This window comes from Gordionus sp. m RMFG-2023, chromosome 2 (genome assembly GCF_954871325.1).
Source record: "Gordionus sp. m RMFG-2023 chromosome 2, tfGorSpeb1-WG-v2, whole genome shotgun sequence".
Taxonomy (NCBI): Eukaryota; Metazoa; Nematomorpha; class Gordioida; order Chordodea; family Parachordodidae; genus Gordionus; species Gordionus sp. m RMFG-2023.
Window position 1 is genome coordinate 63,706,871 of NC_088776.1, and position 22,896 is coordinate 63,729,766.

Below are 22,896 nucleotides of genomic sequence, written 5' to 3' on the forward strand. Positions count from 1 at the left end.
TATTTACGATCCATATTATTGTAAAATAATTGTTTGAATGTGAAACAAATAAGTAACTCCTTTAAAAGGCTTCGCGAAATTTAGACCCGGATCGCGGGAGGACAGATACATTCCCGAAGCGTTGTCATAAACAGACGAGAGATTAATTGTCAGGTGGTCTAATAAAAGTGTCAAGAGTATTTGAAAATAGGAGTAAGATCGGACTGGTCATAAGAAGTGAGGGGATTGGGTAGTGGGGTGGAATAATGAATCTCTTATTTTATAAGACGCCTGAGTGAGAGCGGATAATCATTTTACGAGACCTTATTTCAAAATTGGCGAACTGTGATTGGTCAAAAACTAACCTCGTCGGATAAATAAAAAATTATGGAAGAATAAGTAATCCGCATCCATTTAAATGTAGGGACGGTAACCGGAAATGAGAAGATTAAACATTTGTTTAGAAACATACAGTTATATCCGGAATGAAATTTATAATGCGGCAGCATTATTTTGGGTGGGTATGTCATTGCTAAGTATAATTACCTATTTCAAATGGCGGTTCCTTGGCTCTTGTATATTATTTTGGGTAAGGAACAGGGGGTGTATCCCCTTTCTCAGTTATAGCTGCTTACTTTTGAAATTAAAAAAAAATAGCACTTCAATAATATGGAAATTTGGAGAAAATTAATATCTTCGAATATAACAAACTCATTATTGAAATCTTGTTCAAAAAGCTTGGCTTCTGAAGGTTGTTGGGAACAAATTGCTATACTTTGTAGTTTAAAATTTTTTTCCCCCCAAAAAATGTGTTCCCGCTTATAATTTTCTTTCAAGCTTTCACCTCGATCTTCAGGAATATTGAACAAATACTATTTTTTTTTTTCACAATGTTGATAATGAAGTATTTTGCATGTCAAGGTTGTTGGAGGAATAAAAATATATATCATTCATAAAAACCTCAATTTGTATGACCCTGCACTCACAGTCAGCGAGAATTGGCGGGGGGGGGGGCATTATGCAAAATACGCGGTATTTTTGTATTCACCCACGTGATTTCCCGCTAACTGTGGAGTTAGGAGTTACCCGGCATTCTCAATTATCACGAATTTAATATCGCGAATTCGCTATGATTGTGAATGGCAGGATGATATGTAGTAGTATCCCGTTTGAACGCAACACAATTTTTTGACAATCTCTAAAATGGTAGAACGGTACCTTTTACAATTGGATAAAACTGTTGATAAATGTCAATCAAATGAATGTTGCCTCAAAATCGTACGCATAACTAATTCGCGCATTATAGGTGAGAATAAATGTTATCTCGTCTCACCCAATAGAAGTATGATGTACGTCAGTCATTTCATGCACTTAAAACTTTTAATACTCTTATTTTATTGGTTGGTTATGATATGATATATCAAATATAAATTTGTTATAATTATAATAGGATGATTACATTTAAAATAAAAAGATTTTTTTTTAATCTTTAAAACATATGTTACTATACAAGTATTAATACTATTCAAATTTGAAATTTTACAACAAATTTTAAAAAAATACAAAAACATTGAAATATGAAAAATTAATCTTTAAAAATACATGTCTTGTGCCACTTAATTAATTCTAAAGTTTCAACCTATTTTGATATAAAATTATGATGAGCTTGTTGAATTGTAGACGTATGTCAAAAAATACATGAAAAGACATTTTATATTCTTTGTACCAACAACCAATATAGAGTATTTAAGTGACCCGTTTAGAGGATTTTCTAAAATATTTTTTTTTTATAGAACTTGTTCCCAAAATGGAATCTAGAATACGCCAATATTTAACGCTATCGAGGCTACCCAAACCTGGCGTAAAATAATAGGATTAATAAATAAATAAAATAATTTCTAGCGAAATTTATTAAAATTCTATTTTCTTCAAAGAATTACTCTTCAACCCTTAATAATGTGGATTAAGTAGCTGTAACTTTAAAAAAAAAATTATTATTTGAAAGTATCTTTTACGTTTATGTCACGATCGATTCAAGATTTTACTCGAGTCAATTTGTTTTGGACTTTATACCTCAATCAAATATATATTCGCATACTGTTCATTGGTTCGCCAATCCATTTTTAAGAGACTTGTTTTATTTTATAATTAAAAAATGTTGTACTGTAGTCATAGCGTTTTTCTTATTACAGTAATCCCATTTCTAGTACGGTTTTTTTTTCTCTTCCTTCCTCGGAGTTTTTTTATAAAATCACTCACAGTGGTGTAAGGGTTTACTAGACGCTATCTGATTCCAGAAGTGCACGCCAGCCTAATTTCTGACTCAATTAAATATTCTTCCCAAACTCATTTTAAATTACAAGGTAAAATTCATCTTCTCCAATAAACTTCTCCAGATTATGCATTATAAAACCTCATCCTTTTTCCCTGTTTAAACCCAAGATAAAATATTTATCCTCGAATTCATTCGGTTAATTTTTTTGAATGTTTTTAATATTTCAAACTCTTTTTAAATTTTTTAAAAAATACGTTCTTTCCCCAAAAAATTAATTTTTTTTATTTAAATTTTCTCACTTATAAAAAAGGAAAGATAATTTTTTCTTATTCCTTTAGCGGTTGTATTCTAAAGCAATGGTAAAACAGAAAGAAACCATAGCATAATATTTATTCTTCAATCTTAATATCATGTTATTTTTATAAAAGAAACGACTTCAATAAATGGCTTTATTTTCCCTTCGTTAATCCTCGTTAAGTCGATACGAACGCTTCGTTTTTGTTTCTTTTTGTACCTAATTTTTTTATTTTGATGCCACAAATCAAAAACAGGTTCTGAAAAGGAAAGGTAGATTAATCTTTTGAAGTATTATTTTTTTACCAATTCTACAATTCAAATTTCTCGAAATTTTGATATATAATAATAATTAAAAAATAAAATTAAATAGTAATTGAACATTTTTTATAAATGAACTAATAATCTGAATTGGCAAGATCGTCTAATAATTCCAATTATATTTTTATAAAAATTAAAATGTAAATTTTTTTTTTCATGGAAATTTGTTGTAAAACTATATCGAGTGTTATTATGGGCATCGTGAGAAATACTTATAACTTTTCAGGATTTCCAGGCAGGGATCCAAACCGAACAGTTAAACCGCTAAAAACCGGTATTTTTTACCGAACCTAACGCTAAAAAAATTCCAGCCGACCTGAACCGAACCGCTAAAATGCCTCTGAACCGGTTCGAGTCTCATGATTTTATGCTTATAAAAATAATATGTAAGTTATTATTAGAAGATTACAATTATATTCGAATTATTTTAAAGATTATCATCAATCACACTTGATTGATAAGTGTCGGTCATAATTTTTATAAACTTTAGTATAATGTCATTTTACAACATTTTTTTAAATATTTTAAGCTTATAAATTATAATGCTTAGAGAAAAATTAAATCCAGGATATTATTATAAATGACGTACCAAATCTGATATCTGAAATGATTTGATTAATTTATTGTAAAGTGATTAATTTAATATTATCAGCTATATATATGTTTTTCTATTTTTATAAATTTATCTTTAAGCGAATATAAAAAATCAATATATTTAAATTTCATTTATATTCGTAAATTTTTATAAACTTTAGTATAATGTCATTTTACAACATGTTTTTAAATATTTTAAGCTTATAAATTATAATGCTTAGAGAAAAATTAAATCCAAAATATTATTATAAATGATGTATCAAAACTGATATCATATTGGCAGTGCCGGCAACTCAAGTTAGTGTGGAAACATGTTTCAACAATTAAATTTATGTCCTCTCCTTATAGATGTAATTTGAGTGAGCCGAGATTTGAAAATATATTTATTGTGCGGCTTAATAAAAAAAATTAAATAAAAAAAAGGAAAAATATTGTTCACATTAAAATTAATCATTGATATATATTTTTATATTTATATAAATTATAAATCAATTTTATAATGTGCAATCAATAAAAATGAAGGTTTTATATTCGTGTTTTTTAAATTAATGATAAAATTAAAAAAAATAATTTCCCTATACATAATTCGAATGTAGGTTTGAATACAAAAGTGTGCGGTTCGAACCGAAACGATACGAACCGAACCGAACCTCGAACCGTTATTTTTAACCGAACCGGAACCCGAACCGAACCGATATTCGTTTCGGCTTGGATCCCTGTATACATGCCATCTTCCCTGAGTTGTAAGGCCTTGTTATGCCTTAATTCCAAGATATTATTACGATTCCCATGCCGGTATTTGCAAAGAGTTTAACGCCAATAACTTCGAAAATTAAGATGACCGCGTACAGAAATGCCAACACAGATTCACAATAGCACCAAATCCAACCCCAAAGTCACATTAATTGGCAATTTTTTATCAATATTGAATAATATTGTATTTTTTTTATTTTTTTAAATATCAAATTAAATTTTCATGATAACATTTATATCGAAATTTAGGTAAATCTTAGACAGTTCGTCGTTGGGGTTAGGTATGGTAAAATTTTCATGCATAGCCTAAATAAATTTTTGACGCATCTCCTAGATTATCTTAACTTTGGTTCTTTATTCAGAGCTGCAGTAATTCTAATTACCGAAAAAAAGTCATTCTATAGGAAGAAAACTCATTTTTGAAAACCCTTATTTTATGACGTATCTGGATAAATGAAATAAATATAAAATTAATGTTAAAAATTATAATACTTATATAAACTTAATTTTAAAAAAAGCATTTCTATATTTTTATGGCCAATAATTTAATGCTTGCTTTGAAACACAAAACCACAGTTAGCATGAAATTAACTCATTCTCCTATTTTTATTTTTGTGGGGTGTGCGACGTCAAATAAGTTTTCATTGGCCTAAAAACGAAAATAAAAAAATTTAAATAAAATATGTAGAAATTATATGGTAAGTATATCTTTATTTTTATGTGTTTATTTTTTATTTTTCAGTGAATTTGGAATTTTTTAGTACAAATGAAGGAAAAACAGAAATTCCTGTCGTAGGATTTTTTAAAAAAAGGGTTGAACCTCTATTTGCCAAATCTCGAAAATTTTAGCTAAGAGTTCTTCATTAAATATATATACAATGACTAATAAACATTTTACATGTTAGAAATTATAATTTTAATGTTTTTCTCTCTGGATATGCTTCCTTTTCAACTCTGTATATGACAGCTTCTTATAAATTTTCCTACATTTTACCCCCCCCCCCTATCCTACGGATTTTTTAAAGGATTAACCTTCGAGTCATTAGACGCGTGGGCGGAGAAAATATCGTGAAGTGAACAACTCCCACATGGGGCAATCCCAATAAGGTTCACGATTCATAATGCCACCTTCAATGGCATTATTTTAAAACTATCTTATTTGGATAAATTTTTTTGTACAAAACAAGATTAAGATTTTGGCTAAACCCATATCAGGTAAGTCGCATGTAAGATTTCTCTCAGGCCTAATTTTTCGAGCCCAGCCAATATTTTTTTAAAATATTAAGCCGGAAGGAACCGAAAATTAGGCCCGAGCTCTTACCCGGCCAGAACGGGCTTCGGGCCGGGTACGGACCGGACCTACACTTGCATATCTCTAATCGTAACCGCTACTTCATCCGCAATTCGCACATCGAATATTTCTGTAGTCACTGTTATGTATCATTGGATTTTAATAAAAATTCGTGTGCTGACATAAAATTTTGATGAAAATTATAATATCTTCGGTTGATTATTCGAGTGGTTGCGTTTCCACACTTTTAATCAACATAGCCGATATTTTTTACAAAATATCTGTATAGAAAATGTGTAAAATTATCACGAATAATTGGATAAAACATTTTCTCAAATGCCAAACCTGGAAAAGTTGATAAACCAACTCTTTTTGTTTTTTTTACTTATTAAAAAGGTGTTTAAATCTACATAAAATCTTGAATCTTTTCCACTCATCTTCCTCATTCATCGCCTCAAAATTTTTGAAATTACTTGCAGCTCGGTAAATTGAAAATCTATGGTCAAACTAATTTTGCAGAAATTTTTTTTTTTGTACAATCGTAATCTGAATTACCGATTTATTAATAATTTGTTTCTATTTCACTTCTAAACTAATTGTTCATATCTTTAGAAATTCTGCAGATTATTAATAGATTTAAACAAATGCCAAAAATTTGCCAAATAAATTCCATTCGCCTTCCTTCCTTCCTTCCTTCCTTCCTTCCTTCCTTCCTTCCTTCCTTCCTTCCTTCCTTCCTTCCTTCCTTCCTTCCTTCCTTCCTTCCTTCCTTCCTTCCTTCCTTCCTTCCTTCCTTCCTTCCTTCCTTCCTTCCTTCCTTCCTTCCTTCCTTCCTTCCTTCCTTCCTTCCTTCCTTCCTTCCTTCCTTCCTTTCTTCTCCTTCCTTCCTTCTATCACTCTTTCACCTAAATGGAAGATTTGAACTTAATAAATAAAATAGTTTCTATTTTTGCAACTATACCTCACTCTAATACTACGATTGGATAGAGCGAAGTTCCACTCATTTTGATAACTATACATCTGAGTTTTCAAAGTTTGTTGATAATATCCTTGAGAAAGAAAAAAAACGCCATCATTATATGGAGGGTGTGGGGCTTACGTGTCCGCGTTCCGCTCACTTCGGAACAGATCTGTGACCAACGTGCTAGATAAGATAAGATAGGGAACGGAAAATATGATGTTTTAAATTTTATAATGTGGAGAAGTTTATGGGAGTTGACGAATATTTAAAATTAAATTATCCTTTAAACCAATGTGTAGTAGAAGTTTTTGAGCTGTCCTTTTCTGGGTCAGACGATTATCCGTCTTCCGGTATTAACTGAGGATTCAGAGGAAATGAAGAATATTCACGATGCATCATTCTCCCATTTCCTGTTCCCATCATCACGCGTTCCTCTAGGGTCATTTTATCTAATTTTAAATCGAATGATTTGGCTATTCCAATGAGCGAATTATAAATCCTATTAAACACGGATAACAATCATTTTTTTAAAATATGTTTAATATATCCATTACAATCATAAGGTATAATAAGTGACTACAGAAATGTTTGAATCGTGAATTTATAATAAGCGATTTTGATATCAAATTTTCACGATAATAAATATATTTTTTTAAATTTAAAAATCTCATTTTTGAGAGGAAATGTAAATTCTCAAGCTTATGTAAAAATATTTAAATATGGATTATTTTTTTGCAAAAGATTTTAATATAAAATTAAAAGTAATTTAAAAAGTTTAATTTTTCTAAAATTCTTACAATAAAATGTATACATTTTTTCGGCAGAACTCAAATTTTAGAATTAAATAAACTAGCTTAAAACATAATGCTAAATTTTGCCCTCAGATTGGGCCCTGACTCCAGCATTATATACATAAATGTATAAATAACGACTACAGAAACATTTGATGTGCGAATCGTAGAATTATAAACGATTTTTTGTTATAATAAGATAATAAGTTTGCCGTTTTTTTTAAAAAAATCGCCGAAATGAAACCGCTTAAGAATTACTACTAATTGGGTGCTAAACTAATTTCTATTTTTTTTTTGTATTATCGAACAAATATATAAAGGTATTCGAACTAACCCCGGTATAAATAAAAAATTTTTATTATTTTAAATTGTTGAGAGATCAATAACTTTTTAATCAATTTCAAATACTTTTTATTTTTAAAATTCTATGAACAAAATCTAATAATTTTAATATAGTTGACAATACATCTTCTTCTTATATTATATTGAGATATTTTTTGAATCGCTAATCACAGGTTATTCAAATTCGTATTTAAAATCGATTGATAGTGGCTTAATAAGTTATATATACATTATAATGAGTTTGAGCGTAGTAAAAATTTTCGAAAATTGAATTTGATATTCAATTATTAGACTATGATTGATATTTAATCAAATTTATTATTAACTTTATACAGAAGTTTAGCGTAAGATTTTAGCGAAATTGGGGAGATAAGATAGTAATAGAAGAAGCCGCTAACAGAGTTGTTAAACCCCTCTCGGTAGGTAGAATTACGTGTCAATTTTCTATATGCATTTTCTCATCTGTTTCTAATTATTGATTTTATTTGAAATTGGTTTGTCTTTTTTTCATTGCTTATGTGTAATGTGTAACTCTACATTTTCATTTAACCGTCATTTTATTAAATTAAATTCAACGTTTAATATATTTGTTGTACAATGGCGACCCGATTATTAAGATTTTAGTAAAAAAAATTTAGAGATTTGGCAAATATAGGTTCCAAACACGGGAATTTAGATACGACTTCCCCTTACTTTGCCTAGTTTTAGTTTTTCCCATCTTACTTAGTAAAATTCCATTTTTTTTGTTTTAGACACATGAAAACTTTTTTGATGTCGCAGCCACCCCCCCCCCCCCCCCCCCCCCCCCCCCCCAAAAAAAAGATTGGAGAATACGTTATTTCATGCTGATAATCTTTATGCATTATAATTTTAATATTTTGTTACGATAAACAACAACAAAATTTGGTTATGAAAAATAAGGATTCACTATTTATCCCCCAGTAAAAATCAAAAATCGGAAATCTGTGATTTCAGGCTGATTTGTGTTTTCAAAGCATCATAAAATATTGTAGATAAATAATAGAAATGCTTCTTAAGAATTCGTTATAACAAAATATGTGTATTCAAGAATGTGTTTTCTTCCTGGAATTAATCTTTTTTCACTAATTAGAATTACTGAAGTTCTGAATAAAGAACAAAAATTTATTTATGCTATCCATGAAACTTTTACCATACCTTATACCCTAACGATGCAACTTTATTAAGATTTACCTAAATTTTAAATTTAAGCAATTTCGTTTATTTCAAGAAAATTTAATTTGACATTAAATAAAAATAAATACATTTTTCAATATTGATAAAATCGCTAAATTAATGTGAATTTGTGGTTAGATTGTGTTCTATTGTGAATTTCTGTCATTTAATTTGATATTAAAAAATATAAATACATATTTTAAATATCATTATTCAATATTGATAAAAACGCCAAATTAATTTGACTTTAGGGTTAGATTTTCTATCGTGAATCTCTGTTCGAATCGTTGTACGCAGTCAACCTTATTTTCGAAATTATTGGCGTTACCCTTGCAACCTCCGTAATTAAACTCTTTGCAAATACCGGCATGGGCATCATAATAATATCTTGGAATTAAAGCGTAACAAGGTCCTAAAACTATGGGAAGTTTACATGGAGAATCTGAAAATATAAGTTTGTGTAAGCATCATCAAAATAATTATAAATTATTTAGTCTTGGGTATTAAGGAGATTAAAGCAATGTAAAATGACCCCAGTGCTTCCAATTAGTTCGGCCAAAAGGCATTTACGACATTACTATATGATTTCTGTCAGGTGAATTTTTAAAAAAATAAAGAAATTTTGATATATATAATTTATATTTATCAAAATGATCATTATTCTTACCGCTAACATTTCCTTGGCACTTTTCAGCACAATCCAGTGGATTAGTGAAGAGATTAATGTTATTTTTACAATTCAAATACTTCGCATGACAAGGTGGTAAGAGAATAAAAATACGTTTTATAATGTATAAAATTATTTATAAAAAATATATATATAGGATGCAGAAACCGCTTTGCCACACAATTTTTGACATTCTCTAAAACCGCGGAATACATTGCTAGTGCTTCTACAAGGATAAAGGAGAAACTCTTTTCAAGTCTTAATCGAAGGATCGAAAGACTGTTGCTTCAAAATGGCATAACTATAATCCACACCATGTTGTTATATATATAGTGTTAATAAATGTCATCTCGCATTTAACTAATAGGAGCATTTAAATAATGAATAACAAAAATAAGAATATCTTTTTACATTTTTCACCATTCCACAATTCAAATTTCTCAAAATTTTATATATTACAATAATAATATAAATAAAAAAATATAATGAACATTAGAATAAAATAACTAATATGTATGAATTTGGCAAGATCCATTATTATAATCATATTTATGAATTTTTATGAATTTTTATGTTTATTATTGGCAGGGCATCAATTTTGAATAATACAAGAATACTTATAAAGTTAACAGTTAATATATATATATAATTTAATAATAAAAACAAATTTTTCTTTTTGTATTTAACTATTCTAAATCTTTTAAAGAATTATCCTATTATTTAAAATTATAACAAAAATATATAAATATATATACAGAGATATAACAAACAGTCAAAGAGAACCAAGCTTATATTATGAAATTACTAGTGTACTTCCTACTACTATTAGGTTAAATACGAGATAAAATATAGTATACAATATATAAATATATAACAACATTTAATTAGGTGTGGATTATAGTTATGCCATTTTGAAGCAACAGTCTTTTGATCCCTGTACTAAGACTTGTAAAGAGTTCTACCATTATCCCTGTAGAAGTACTAGCAATGTATTTCGCAGCTTTAGACAATGTCAAAAATTGTGTGGTAGACCGGTTTCTGCATCCAGTGAAGGTTTTTTATAAAATAGTATATATATATATATATATATTCAAAATTATTTTATAGATTATAAAAAGTATTTTTATTCTCCTACCACCTTGTCATGCGAAGTATTTGATTATCAGCATTGCAAAAATAACATTAATCTCTTCACTAATCCACTGGATTGTGCTGAAAAGTGCCAAGGAAATGTAAGCGGTAAGCATAATGATCATTTTCGATAAATGTAAATTATATATATCAAAATTTCTTTATTTTTTTTAACATTCACCTGAATGAAATCATATAGTATTGTCATAAATGGCTTTTGGCCAATTGGAAGCACTGGGGTCATTTTATATTGCTTTAATCTCCTTAATACCCAAGAATAAATAATTTATAATTATTTTTGATGATGCTTACACAAACTTATAATTTCAGATTCTCCATGTAACCTTCCCTTAGTTTTAGGACCTTGTTACGCTTTAATTCCAAGATATTATTATGATGCCCATGCCGGTATTTGCAAAGAGTTTAATTACGGAGGTTGCAATGGTAACGCCAATAATTTCGAAAATAAGGTTGACTGCGTACAACGATGCGAACAGAGATTCACGATAGAACCAAATCTAACCCCTAAGTCACATTAATTTAGCGATTTTATCAATTGAATAATGATATTTTAAATATGTATTTATATTTTTTAATATCAAATTAATTTTACAGAAATTCACAATAGAACACAATCTAACCACAAATTCCCATTAATTTAGCGATTTTATCAATATATTTTTTAATGTCAAATTAAATTTTCTTGAAACATTTGTATTATAAAAATAAACTAAAATGCTTAAATTTAAAATTTAGGTAAATCTTAATAAAGGTGCATCGTTAGTGTATAAGGTATGGTAAAAGTTTCATGGATAGCATAAATAAATTTTTGTTCTTTATTCAGAACTTCAGTAATTCTAATTAGTGAAAAAAGATTAATTCCAGGAAGAAAACACATTCTTGAATACACATATTTTGTTATAACGAATTCTTAAGAAGCATTTCTATTATTTATCTACAATATTTTATGATGCTTTGAAAACACAAATCAGCGTGAAATCACAGATTTCCGAATTTTGATTTTTACTGGGGGATAAATAGTGAATCCTTATTTTTCATAACCAAATTTTGTTGTTGTTTATCGTAACAAAATATTAAAATTATAATGCATAAACATTATCAGCATGAAATAACGTATTCTCCAATTTTTTTTTTTTTGGGGGGGGGGGGGGCTGCGACATCAAAAAAGTTTTCATGTGTCTAAAACGAAAAAATTGGAATTTTACTAAGTATAGGAGAAAACTAAAACTAGTCAAAAAGTAAGGGGAAGTCGTATCTAAATTCCCGTGTTTGGAACCTATATTTGCCAAATCTCTAAATTTTTTTTACTAAAATCTTAATAATCGGGTCGCCATTGTACAACAAATATATTAAACGTTGAATTTAATTTAATAAAATGACGGTTAAATGAAAATGTAGAGTTACACATTACACATAAGCAATGAAAAAAAGACAAACCAATTTCAAATAAAATTAATAATTAGAAACAGATGAGAAAATGCATATAGAAAATTGACACGTAATTCTACCTACCGAGAGGGGTTTAACAACTCTGTTAGCGGCTTCTTCTATTACTATCTTATCTCCCCAATTTCGCTAAAATCTTACGCTAAACTTCTGTATAAAGTTAATAATAAATTTGATTAAATATCAATCATAGTCTAATAATTGAATATCAAATTCAATTTTCGAAAATTTTACTCAAACTAATGATATATATATAACTTATTAAGCCACTATCAATCGTTTTTAAAAAACGAATTTGAATAACCTGTGATTATCGACTCAAAAAATTACTCAATATAATATAAGAAGAAGATGTATTGGCAACCGTATTAAAATTATTACGATTTTATTCATAGAATTTTAAAAATAATATGTATTTGAAATTGATTAAAAAATTATTGATCTCTCAACAATTTAAAATAATAAAAAAAAATTATTTTATACCGGGGTTAGTTCGAATACCTTTATATATTTGTTCGATAATACAAAAAAAAATAGAAATGAGTTTAGCACCCAATTAGTAGTAATTCTTAAGCGGCTCTTTTTCGGCAATTTTTTTAAAAAAAACGGCAAACTTATTATCTTATTATAACAAAAAATCGTTTATAATTCTACGATTCGCACATCAAATGTTTCTGTAGTCGTTATTTATACATTTATGTATATAATGCTGGAGTCAGGGCCCAATCTGAGGGCAAAATTTAGCATTATGTTTTAAGCTAGTTTATTTAATTCTAAAATTTGAGTTCTCCCGAAAAAATGTATACATTTTATTGTAAGAATTTTAGAAAAATTAAACTCTTTAAATTACTTTTAATTTTATATTAAAATCTTTAGCAAAAATTAATTCATATTTAAATATTTTTACATTTAAATTTAAAAAAATAAATATATTATCGTGGAAAATTGATATCAAAATAGCTTAATAATTACTCAATTCACGAATCAAACATCTCTGTAGTCATTTATTATATCTTAGGTATGTAATGGATATATTAAACATATTTTAAAAAAATGATTGTTATCCGTGTTTTATAATTCGCTCATTAGAATAGCCAAATCATTCGATTTAAAATTAGAAAAAAAACCCTTATAGGAACGCGAAATGATGGGAAGGTGGGAGAATGATGCATCGTGAATATTCTTCATTTCCTCCGAATCCTCAGTTAATACCGGAAGACGGAGAATCGTCGGACCCAGAAAAGGAGTTTCCCTACTTCTACCCTATAATACCCCCCCCCCCTCCCAGCTCAAAAACATTTACTACACATTGGTTTAAACTCATTTAAAACGAATTACCCCAAAAATTTTAGGATAATTTAATTTTAAATATTCGTTCAACTTCCATAAACTTCTCCACATTACAAAATTTAAAACATCATATTTTCCGTTCCCTATCTTATCTTATCTAGGACGTTGGTCACAGATCTGTTCCAAAGTGAGCGGAACGCGTACACGTAAGCCCCACACCCTCCATATAATGATGGCGATTTTTTTTCTTTTTCAATGATATTATCAACAAACTTTGAAAACTCAGATGTATAGTTATCAAAATGAGTGGAACTTCGCTCTATCCAATCGTAGCATTAGAGTGAGGTATAGTTGCAAGAATAGAAACTATTTTATTTATTAAATTTTCCATTTAGGTGAAAGAGTGATAGAACGAAGGAAGGAAGGAAGGAAAGAAGGAAGGAAGGAAGGAAGGAAGAAAGAAAGAAGTATTTTGTAATCATTGAAAGACACATAATGGCGTAATAGATCATTCTTAGGTTATATTATTATATATATAATTTCGCTTTGTTAATCGGAAAAAAATTATTTATAAAGTTTCATTTGCTTCTCGTCATAGTTTACTGCTATAACTTACATAATCAAATTTTTTATGCCTTTTTTTAAATCTAAACCAAGAAAGAAAAAGAATATTTAACCTTGAATTGTAAAATTAATTTAATTCTTATCCAAAAAAATGCTGTTAATATTCTTACTCTATAATTAACCAAAAAATACGTTATATACAAATTATTTTTTTTTTTTTTTTCCACTAAAATAAAAGAAGGATTTATTTCTTATTCCTTCACAGTTTGACTATTAATTAAAGGTAAATATTTTAAAAAAATTCTTCTTATTTTTTGTTTAACCCCCCCCCCCCCCCTTCACTCACTCTAAATATTCTAGTCTATCTGTTTTTTTTTCCTGAATACCTTCCTTGCAAATCAATCACCTTTAGTAAGAACCCTAACCCAAACCCTAACATCGCATAATATTTATTTGTCAATCTTAATCTAGTGAACATACATTTTATCTTCCTAGAAGCCAACTAGTGCTGTTTAACTGCTCGTTTTGAGGACTATTTTTTAAAAAATGGATACTAATTCAATATTTTGCCAGAAAAAATATTGTCTAAACCTCGAGTTTTCGCTAATATATGTTCTAGGAACCTTTGTTCCTTTTCTATGAGTAAAATCTTCAGGCTTGCGTAATATTTTTATGGATGAAATGTTGAATGAACGTCACTATAAATTTAGTGTCCGCCACACTCCTTTTTTTTTGAAACGCCGTCTACTGCTTTATTTTCACGCGTTCCTCTTCTCTTTAAACCGATTCGAACGGCTTATTTTTTTGTGCTTTTTATAAAGTTTGACATCACATTCTCACATCAAAAAAATATATATTTTCTTAGCATTTGCCATTTCCTAAATTCTACACTTTCGCCCGTTGTATTAGCTTTTCGCACTTGTTAATTTATAGATTTGGCTCCCACACAAATTAATTCACCCCCCCCCTTAGAAGCACTAATTATACTGTTCCCTTTATTCACCTCCGCACTATTCATTGAAATCTCTAAAGGTGCAACACTCATTTCTAAACTAGAAACCGCTAACTCCACTCTCATTACACATCCCCTCGTCGTTGATATATTTTTATAAACGCAAATATTAATCAGATTATTCCTTCGCACATTGTTCCGCGTACAGAGCCGTTCCTCTCAGCGAAATCACACAAGACTCATTAAAAAAAATTACACCTCTTTCCCCCTTTTCTAAGCACTAAATTTTCAGTTCTACTCTAAAATTTGTTCACAATATGAATCTCTCCCACATGCTCGTATTTTTACTATCACATTGTGCCTTCTCTATATATTATTTATTTCGCTTACTACGATTTCATTCGACGCTGTATTTGCTTGCACTTCATTTCAAATAATTTATAAGCCTAACTTCTCAAAATTCCTTATATTTTTTAAAGACTAAATTTGGGAATAAATTTATATAACTTTGGCAAAATATATCATTCCAACTATTTTTATATCGCGTATTTTTCAAGATTGATCTTTCATTAATTCAAGATTAATCTTTCTTCTCATAATTTCAATGTCGTATTTTATGGTTATATTTCTTGCAAAATTGGTTAATGTTAGCTTTTTTTTGATTATCAACATAATCTGCTTAAACAAAGGGCCAAAATTTTATTAAAATGCAATGAAGACCCACTAATTTTTTACATATACATATATAAACGGAATCATGTGGTCAAGTCCGATCTACTTTATATCTCAAACCACCAACGGATTCATACCCAGAACTTCCGGATTAACGAGCGACGCTCATATCGACTAGGCGAGAGAACGCTTCCTGAAAATTGGCGCTAAAACTTTATCAAGATTCAAGAGTAACCCCGCGTTTACAGTTAGCGGGAATCGGCTTCGAATCTTTATCAAATCAATTTATCAAAAAACATCCTCGAGGAAAAAATGTAATAATTTCGGATTCTTTTCGTGCAAACATTCCCCCCCCCCTAAAAAGTAGGATTAGGGCCTCGTGGAGCTGTAATCGAAGAATATTATTATTATGATGTCAAAGTGGGGTAACAAGAAAGGGTAAAGTGCGCAGTACAAGAATACTAAGTAGTTTAAAGGTAGTGCCCATTAATACTAAGTTAATGGTAAACAGACTTAGGTGGTATGGGCACACAATGAGAAGACCTATAAATTACATAGGAAATAAGGTTGAGAGGTTGAAAGTGATGGGCAAACGTAAAAGAGGAAGGCCAAAACTTCAATGGGGCCGTAAAGTTAGAGCCAATATAAAGAAGTATAAATTAGGTGAAAGAGATTGTATGAATAACATAAAGTGGAGAGAGATGTCGAAGGAGCTCACCACCAGAAAAGATGAAAGCTAAAGAAAGAAAAAAAAGTTTGTATTTGCAAAACAAAATGGTCTAAAATGATATCATATCAAATTTAAGCAATGCCGTGACAAAGATGAATGCAAAAAATGGTACATTATTTGTTGAAAAAAAGGAGATATGCCTCTAATGAATACATTAAATCTAAATTATACATATACATATTTAATATTTTATAAATTAGAATCCTAAAATGTATCTGAACCTTGATCGGAATCTCAATCAGTGCTGGTTAGTTTTTAAATTCTCCAAAATGATCTATTTTTCTTTTAAACGATAATTATCTGAATTTATTGATTTGTTTTCTAATTCACTTCTGAAACTATTCGTTCATCTCCTTTTGGAGGAAAGAAATTCTGCAGACTCAAAGGCTACATGTTAGTATCAAATAAATCTCATTCGTTATTCAAAAAAGTTTTTGAGATTATTTCCTATATCGTATTTTTTATCCACACTATTTACAGAAATTCCCTTTATGTGGTAACTTACCACGGATACATTCTATCATAATATGCTGTTGCCAGCTGGGTAGGGCAATGGTGCATTACAATTTATGAAAGAAAGAAAGAAAGAAAGATAGAAAGAAAGAAAGAAAGAAAGAAAGAAAGAAAGAAAGAAAGAAAGAAAGAAAGAAAGAAAGAAAGAAAGAAAGAAAGAAAGAAAGAAAGAAAGAAAGAAAGAAAGAAAGAAAGAAAGAAAGAAAGAAAGAAAGAAAGAAAGAAAGAAAGAAAGAAAGAAAGAAAGAAAGAAAGAAAGAAAGAAAGAAAGAAAGAAAGAAAGAAAGAAAGAAAGAAAGAAAGAAAGAAAGAAAGAAAGAAAGAAGGAAAGAAAGAAAGAAATTCGCGTCTAATATTTGAAAAATAATTATCGTAGCACACGGATCAGGACCGGTTTTCATAATTGCTAGCGGTTAGCGTTGTCAAACGGCTCAGTTTTTGAGCCGATTTTTAAAAACGGCTAACTCGACATTTTCATCCAAGAAAAAAAATAATTATGCAAGTCTGAAGATTATGCTCATAGAAGGAACACGGGTTTTTTCCGGCTAAAATATCGAGTAAGCCGGTTTTAAAAAATCGGCTCAAAAAAAACCGTTTAACAACACTAGCGGTCATTTACAATGGTCGACATTAATTATTATCGGTTGTTACCCGGTATCTGAGAGCTGAGAAGAGTATATCAGTTTTTTTTTTATAAAATATTATTTAGCGCTTGCTTCTTTTCTATGCTCCCTTGTAAATTATAGAGACCGTGTAACCTAAAAATGAGGTCTAAAGAGGCCGCTAACATCCAAGTCTAAGTTATAGTTTAACGACGTTGGCTAAATAGAAATATCTTTTTTTACGTATATTTTTTTTTTTACCATTCCAACAATTCAAATTTCTCAAAAATTTTTATATTTATAATAATAAAAAAATAAATAAATATAATGAACATTAGAAAAACCAATATGAATTTGGCAAGATCCATTATTACAATCATATTCATGAATTTTTATTATTATTATGAGCGGGGCATCAATTTTGAATAATACAAGAATACTTATTAAAGTTAACAGTTGATATATATATATATATAATTTAATAATAAAAACATATTTTATTTTATTATTTTATTATTTAACTATTCTAAATCTTTCAAAGAATTATCCTATTATTAAAATTATAACAAAAATATATAAATATATATATACAGAGATATAATAAACAACCAAAAAGAACAGACTTTTCAAAATTACCATTATGAAATTACTAGCATACTTCCTACTACTATTAGGTTAAATGCGAGATGACATTTATTATTCACTATATATATATAACAACATTTGATTAGGTGTGGATTATAGTTATGCCATTTTGAAGCAACAGTCTTTCGATCCCTCTACCAAGACTTGTAAAGAGTTTTACCATTATCCCTGTAGAAGTACTAGCAATATATTTCGCAGCTTTAGACAATGTCAAAAATATTGTGGCAGAGCGGTTTCTGCATCCAGTGAAGGTTTTTTTTAAAATAGTATATATATATATATATATTATTCAAAATAATTTTATAGATTATAAAACGTATTTTTATTCTCCTACCACCTTGTCCTGCGAACCATTTGTTTATCAATATTGCAAAAATGACGTTAACCTCTTCACTAATCCACTGGATTGCTCCCAAAACTGTCAAGATAATAGCGGTAAGAATATGATCACATTTTCAATATATTTCTAAATTCCTAATCACGTGACTCCGAAATCATATGTTTAAGGCCCAACTAATTGGAAGCACTGGGGTCTTTTTTTCATTTCCTTCAAATTTAAAGTCGGGATTTTCATTTATTTTTGTCTCTCCTTATCAATCTTTATCCATCAATTTATTACAATATTTTATAGATTCTCCGTGCAACCTTCCCCAAGTCGTGGGACCTTGCGAAGCGTTAATTCCAAGATATTATTATGATGCCCATGCCGGTATTTGCAAAGATTTTAATTACGGAGGTTGCAGGGGTAACGCCAATAATTTCAAAAATAAGGTTGACTGCGTAAGAAAATGCGAGCAGAGATTCACGATAGAACCTAATCTAACCCCAAAGTCATATTAATTTAGCGATTTTGTATTGAATAATGATATTTAAAAATATGTATTTAATTCTTTATAATGTCAAATTTTAAATTACATAAATTCACAATAGAACCAAAAGTCACATTAATTAACGATTTTATCAATAGGTATTTATTTTTTTTCAATTTCAAATTAAATTTTCATGAAACATTTGTACAAATACTAATTAAAATGCATAGCCTAAATAGATTTTTGGCACATCTCTATTAGATTCTCTCAATTTTTGTTCGTTATTTCAGAACTGCAGTAATTCTAATTACTGAAAAAAAATGTCGTTCTAGGGAAAAAACACATCTTTTTTATATATAATGAATTCTTTTATTTATCGTAATATAATTAAAATAAATATAAAATTATGTTTTAAAAAATTATAAAAAAGCATTTCTATATTTTTATCGCCAATAAATTTAATGCTTGCTTTGAAACGCTAAACCACAAATCACCTTGACAAAACCATATCCTCCATTTTGATGGTTGCACGACGTCAAATAAGTTTTCATTGGCCTAAAAAACTAAAAATAAAAAAATTTAAATAAAATTTTATTAATTATTTTTTTTTATTCAGTGAATTTGGAATTTTTTGTCATACAAAACAAACTTATAATAAAACTTTTAAATTTATAATTATACCATACAAAATGATGAAAAAAAAATTATAAAAATTTCGAATAAAATTAAATATTATTTTTTTTAATGATTATTAAAAAAATACTTATAATTTCTATCTTCTTCCTAATTTCGGCGATCTAAAGTGAATAAATAATATAGTCAATAATTAATAATATCAAAAAATAGGTATGCGAACTCGAACTCTGATTCATGAATTATCAACTAGCCGGAATTATGAAAACAGGAACATAATCGAAACCGATTTTCTAATGAGAGGTTCTAACTCAACCCGGGTCCATTTTACCCCGGGTTTGATGAGTTGTCTATCAATTTGTCTCTGTTTGGTCCGTGGTCTTAAATTACCAACCAAACAATTTTACATTCCTGAACCCGGGTTTGTGTTCAAATCCATGATCAAAATCAATTCCTAAAGATTTACTATAAAAAAACAGGTAAGTGGAACAGATTTATAACTTAATAAACCTTATTAATCGATTTCAAAATTTACCAAATTTGAAATAGCCTTATTATTTCGATTCAAAAATTTCTTTATAATTATAATGTAAGGAGAGATGTGTATACGGTTTTATTTCGTTAAAATTAAAAATATACGATATTATTTTTTAAAAAAAAAAATTATTTAATAAATTTATAAAAATAAATTATAATAAAAAAAAATGTATTTTGCCGGGGTTAGTTCGAATACCTTTAAGTTCGAAAATACAATTAGCCACCCCCCAACTATCAGTATTTCTTAGCGGTTTCAATATTTGCCGATTTTTGAAAAAACGGTTAACTTTAAAAAAATATCTTTTGTTTAAGTATATATATACAAAACGCTTAATAAAATAAAAATTTATATATTCGAAATTATAATTTTAATATCTAAAATGTTTCCGTAATCCATAAACAATTGGGGGAGGGGAATATGGATATGGAACACTATAATACTCAGCCGACGATATATCAATTATTGTTCATAGCGGAATGGTATTATAATATTCTTAAAATTAATCATGCTTTTAGGGTTGCTATTCAACAACGCTTTCAAAGATGCTTTGTTATGAATGCATGTTCAGTTCGTAATAAGAATGGGATCTCTGGATATCGTAGTAAATATTTAGGTTCTAGATCGAGTCTAGTTCAATTCAGGGAATTCTCTTCTAGGTATGTAATAAGGTTCAGTGTATTACAGAATGGGATCTCTGGATATCGGAGTAAATATTTAGGTTCTAGATCGAGTCTAGTTCAATTCAGGGAATTCTCTTCTAGGTACGTAATAGGTTCTGTGTATTACAGAATGGGATCTCTGGATATCGGAGTAAATATTTAGGTTCTAGATCGAGTCTAGTTCAATTCAGGGAATTCTCTTCTAGGTACGTAATAGGTTCTGTGTATTACAGAATGGGATCTCTGGATATCGGAGTAAATATTTAGGTTCTAGATCGAGTCTAGTTCAATTCAGGGAATTCTCTTCTAGGTACGTAATAGTTTCTGTGTATTACAGAATGAGACTGGATATTGGAGTAAATATTTAGGTTCTAGATCCAGTTTAGTTCAATTCAGGGAATTCTCTTCTAGGTACGTAATAGGTTCTGTGTATTACAGAATGGAATCTCTGGATATTGGAGTAAATATTTAGGTTCTAGATCCAGTCTAGTTCAATTCAGGAATTCTCTTCTAGGTATGTAATAGGTTCTGTGTATTACACTCTGGATATTGGAGTAAATATTTAGGTTCTAGATCCAGTCTAGTTCAATTCAGGGAATTCTCTTCTAGGTATGTAATAGGTTCAGTGTATTACAGAATGGGATCTCTGGATATCGGAGTAAATATTTAGGTTCTAGATCCAGTGTCTAGTTCAATTCAGGGAATTCTCTTTAAAAAAATAATGCGGTGATTTCAATTAGATCCCCAAGAAAAATTAGAGGGGAAATAATTATTTGTTTGAAGAGAAAAGGTGTGATGTTTTAATTTTTCAAAGGGATGGCGGCGATTAATAAAATGCAAGTATACTAAAATAAATAATTTTAAATTTTATAGGATGTTTAGAGTCCTGTCCGAATCTAAGGTCAGAATTTTAAAAAATCAATTTCTCCTGTGTACAGGGATTTTCACTTATTTTTAGCATTGGTTTAAATCAAGGTTAAATAATAAAATATACAACCAATTTTAAAAATTATAATAATATGATATATATAAAAAAATTATTTTCCCGGGGTTAGTATGAACACCTTTGTTGAGTAATATGAAAAAAAAAATATATATATAATTTCCCGCTTCTTAAACATGTTGTATTTTAAGATTCTTTAAGTTTAGAAATACTAACCCCCCCCCCCTCCTGTGTTTTACTGATAAAATATTAAGAGAAGTCATATATCTTACAACTGATAGATCAAAATTAAAATCGAACGTTTGCAATTGTGTAATAAAAGATGTAAATTTTTTTAAAAAATTTATATAAATTAAGCGTTATTGTGCTTTTCTCCAGAAAGATCATTTGTTTTTTGAGCTAGTTTATTAAATTTTAAAAATTTGACCTTTTTGCTGAAAATGTATACCTTAATTCTATGAATTTTTGGAAAAATTAACCCTTTAAATATATTATTAATTTTATATTTTAAAATATTTTGGCAAAAATGAATCCATATTTATTTAAATGTATAATTTAGAATTTCGTGGCCAAATAGTATGCAAACTACGTGTGCTCGAATTACAATTACCCTCCCAGATTTTTCAATTTAATAACATTGCAGAAGAAAATATATTGACAAACATCACATCTGTCATTCCTAAAAGTGTCAGAAAATTTTTTAAATTCTGTCTTTCAAATGTCATAATAAAATATTTATTTACCGTGACACTCATCAACATGACATCATTATAATTTAAAAGAAAATATTTAAAAATAAAAATAATTACTGTATTCCTTGGGGCGAAAAGTTATTTTCGGAATTCGTCTACTCACTGAAGAAAAAAAACAATATATAAAATAGGATATCATTTTTATCTTCAAAAATTTGTATGCTAAAATTCAGGAAAATCAAATATTTCGTATATTTGGTGTATACGGAAACATATTTAAAAAAAATGATCGTTATTCCTTAATTAATAAGGATTTCTAATTGACCAATTGGAATAGCCAATCATTCGATTTAAAAAAGTTCTAAAAATATTCCAATAAGAATTACTCAAGCAAATGCCTTTTTAAAATATAGGCTTAAAATCAAGCCATCTGACAACACCAATAGTTTCGTATTGATGATAATAGTATCGAAATGATTCTTAATTATATTATTTCTCTGTTTTTTCCCATATTTAAACACGAAATTTTAATCATATTATTACAATCACTGGAGAGGGGTATTTAACTCTTAAAGGATTTTTACTTAATCTTAA

At 28.6% G+C, this 22,896-nt stretch overlaps 3 protein-coding genes and 1 long non-coding RNA gene across 6 annotated transcripts; 3 read left to right on the forward strand and 1 right to left on the reverse strand.

The window, feature by feature from the left end:
- Positions 1-6,804: 6,804 nt before the first annotated feature.
- On the reverse strand, positions 6,805-9,549 carry LOC135924543 (tissue factor pathway inhibitor 2-like). The gene is made up of 3 exons (XM_065459605.1): positions 9,543-9,549; positions 9,042-9,237; positions 6,805-6,967 (listed from the first exon to the last, which is right to left on the reverse strand). Exons 1-3 carry the CDS (start codon positions 9,547-9,549, stop codon positions 6,805-6,807), a joined length of 366 nt encoding a protein of 121 aa, XP_065315677.1.
- A 521-nt stretch (positions 9,550-10,070) lies between these two features.
- LOC135923895 (BPTI/Kunitz domain-containing protein-like) lies at positions 10,071-11,359 on the forward strand. 3 transcript variants are annotated; one of them, XM_065458887.1, is made up of 6 exons: positions 10,071-10,086; positions 10,220-10,291; positions 10,351-10,515; positions 10,570-10,701; positions 10,924-11,122; positions 11,209-11,359. In XM_065458887.1, the coding sequence occupies exons 2-6, from the start codon at positions 10,258-10,260 to the stop codon at positions 11,219-11,221; spliced, it is 543 nt and encodes a 180-aa protein (XP_065314959.1). In that variant the 5' UTR covers positions 10,071-10,086; positions 10,220-10,257; the 3' UTR covers positions 11,222-11,359. The 3 variants fall into 3 exon arrangements, with proteins under 3 accessions (XP_065314959.1, XP_065314961.1, XP_065314958.1); XM_065458889.1 differs by lacking the exon at positions 10,071-10,086 and having other exon boundaries at positions 10,123-10,291; positions 10,948-11,122; XM_065458886.1 differs by lacking the exon at positions 10,071-10,086 and having other exon boundaries at positions 10,152-10,291.
- A 2,759-nt stretch (positions 11,360-14,118) lies between these two features.
- On the forward strand, positions 14,119-17,831 carry LOC135923295 (uncharacterized). Its single transcript, XR_010571176.1, has 3 exons — positions 14,119-14,197; positions 15,635-15,852; positions 17,722-17,831. It is a non-coding gene; the product is annotated as an uncharacterized LOC135923295 (long non-coding RNA).
- A 147-nt stretch (positions 17,832-17,978) lies between these two features.
- Positions 17,979-18,932, forward strand: LOC135923294 (BPTI/Kunitz domain-containing protein-like). The gene is made up of 4 exons (XM_065457967.1): positions 17,979-18,057; positions 18,115-18,279; positions 18,335-18,463; positions 18,660-18,932. Exons 1-4 carry the CDS (start codon positions 18,024-18,026, stop codon positions 18,866-18,868), a joined length of 537 nt encoding a protein of 178 aa, XP_065314039.1. The 5' UTR covers positions 17,979-18,023; the 3' UTR covers positions 18,869-18,932.
- The last annotated feature ends 3,964 nt before the right edge of the window (positions 18,933-22,896 follow it).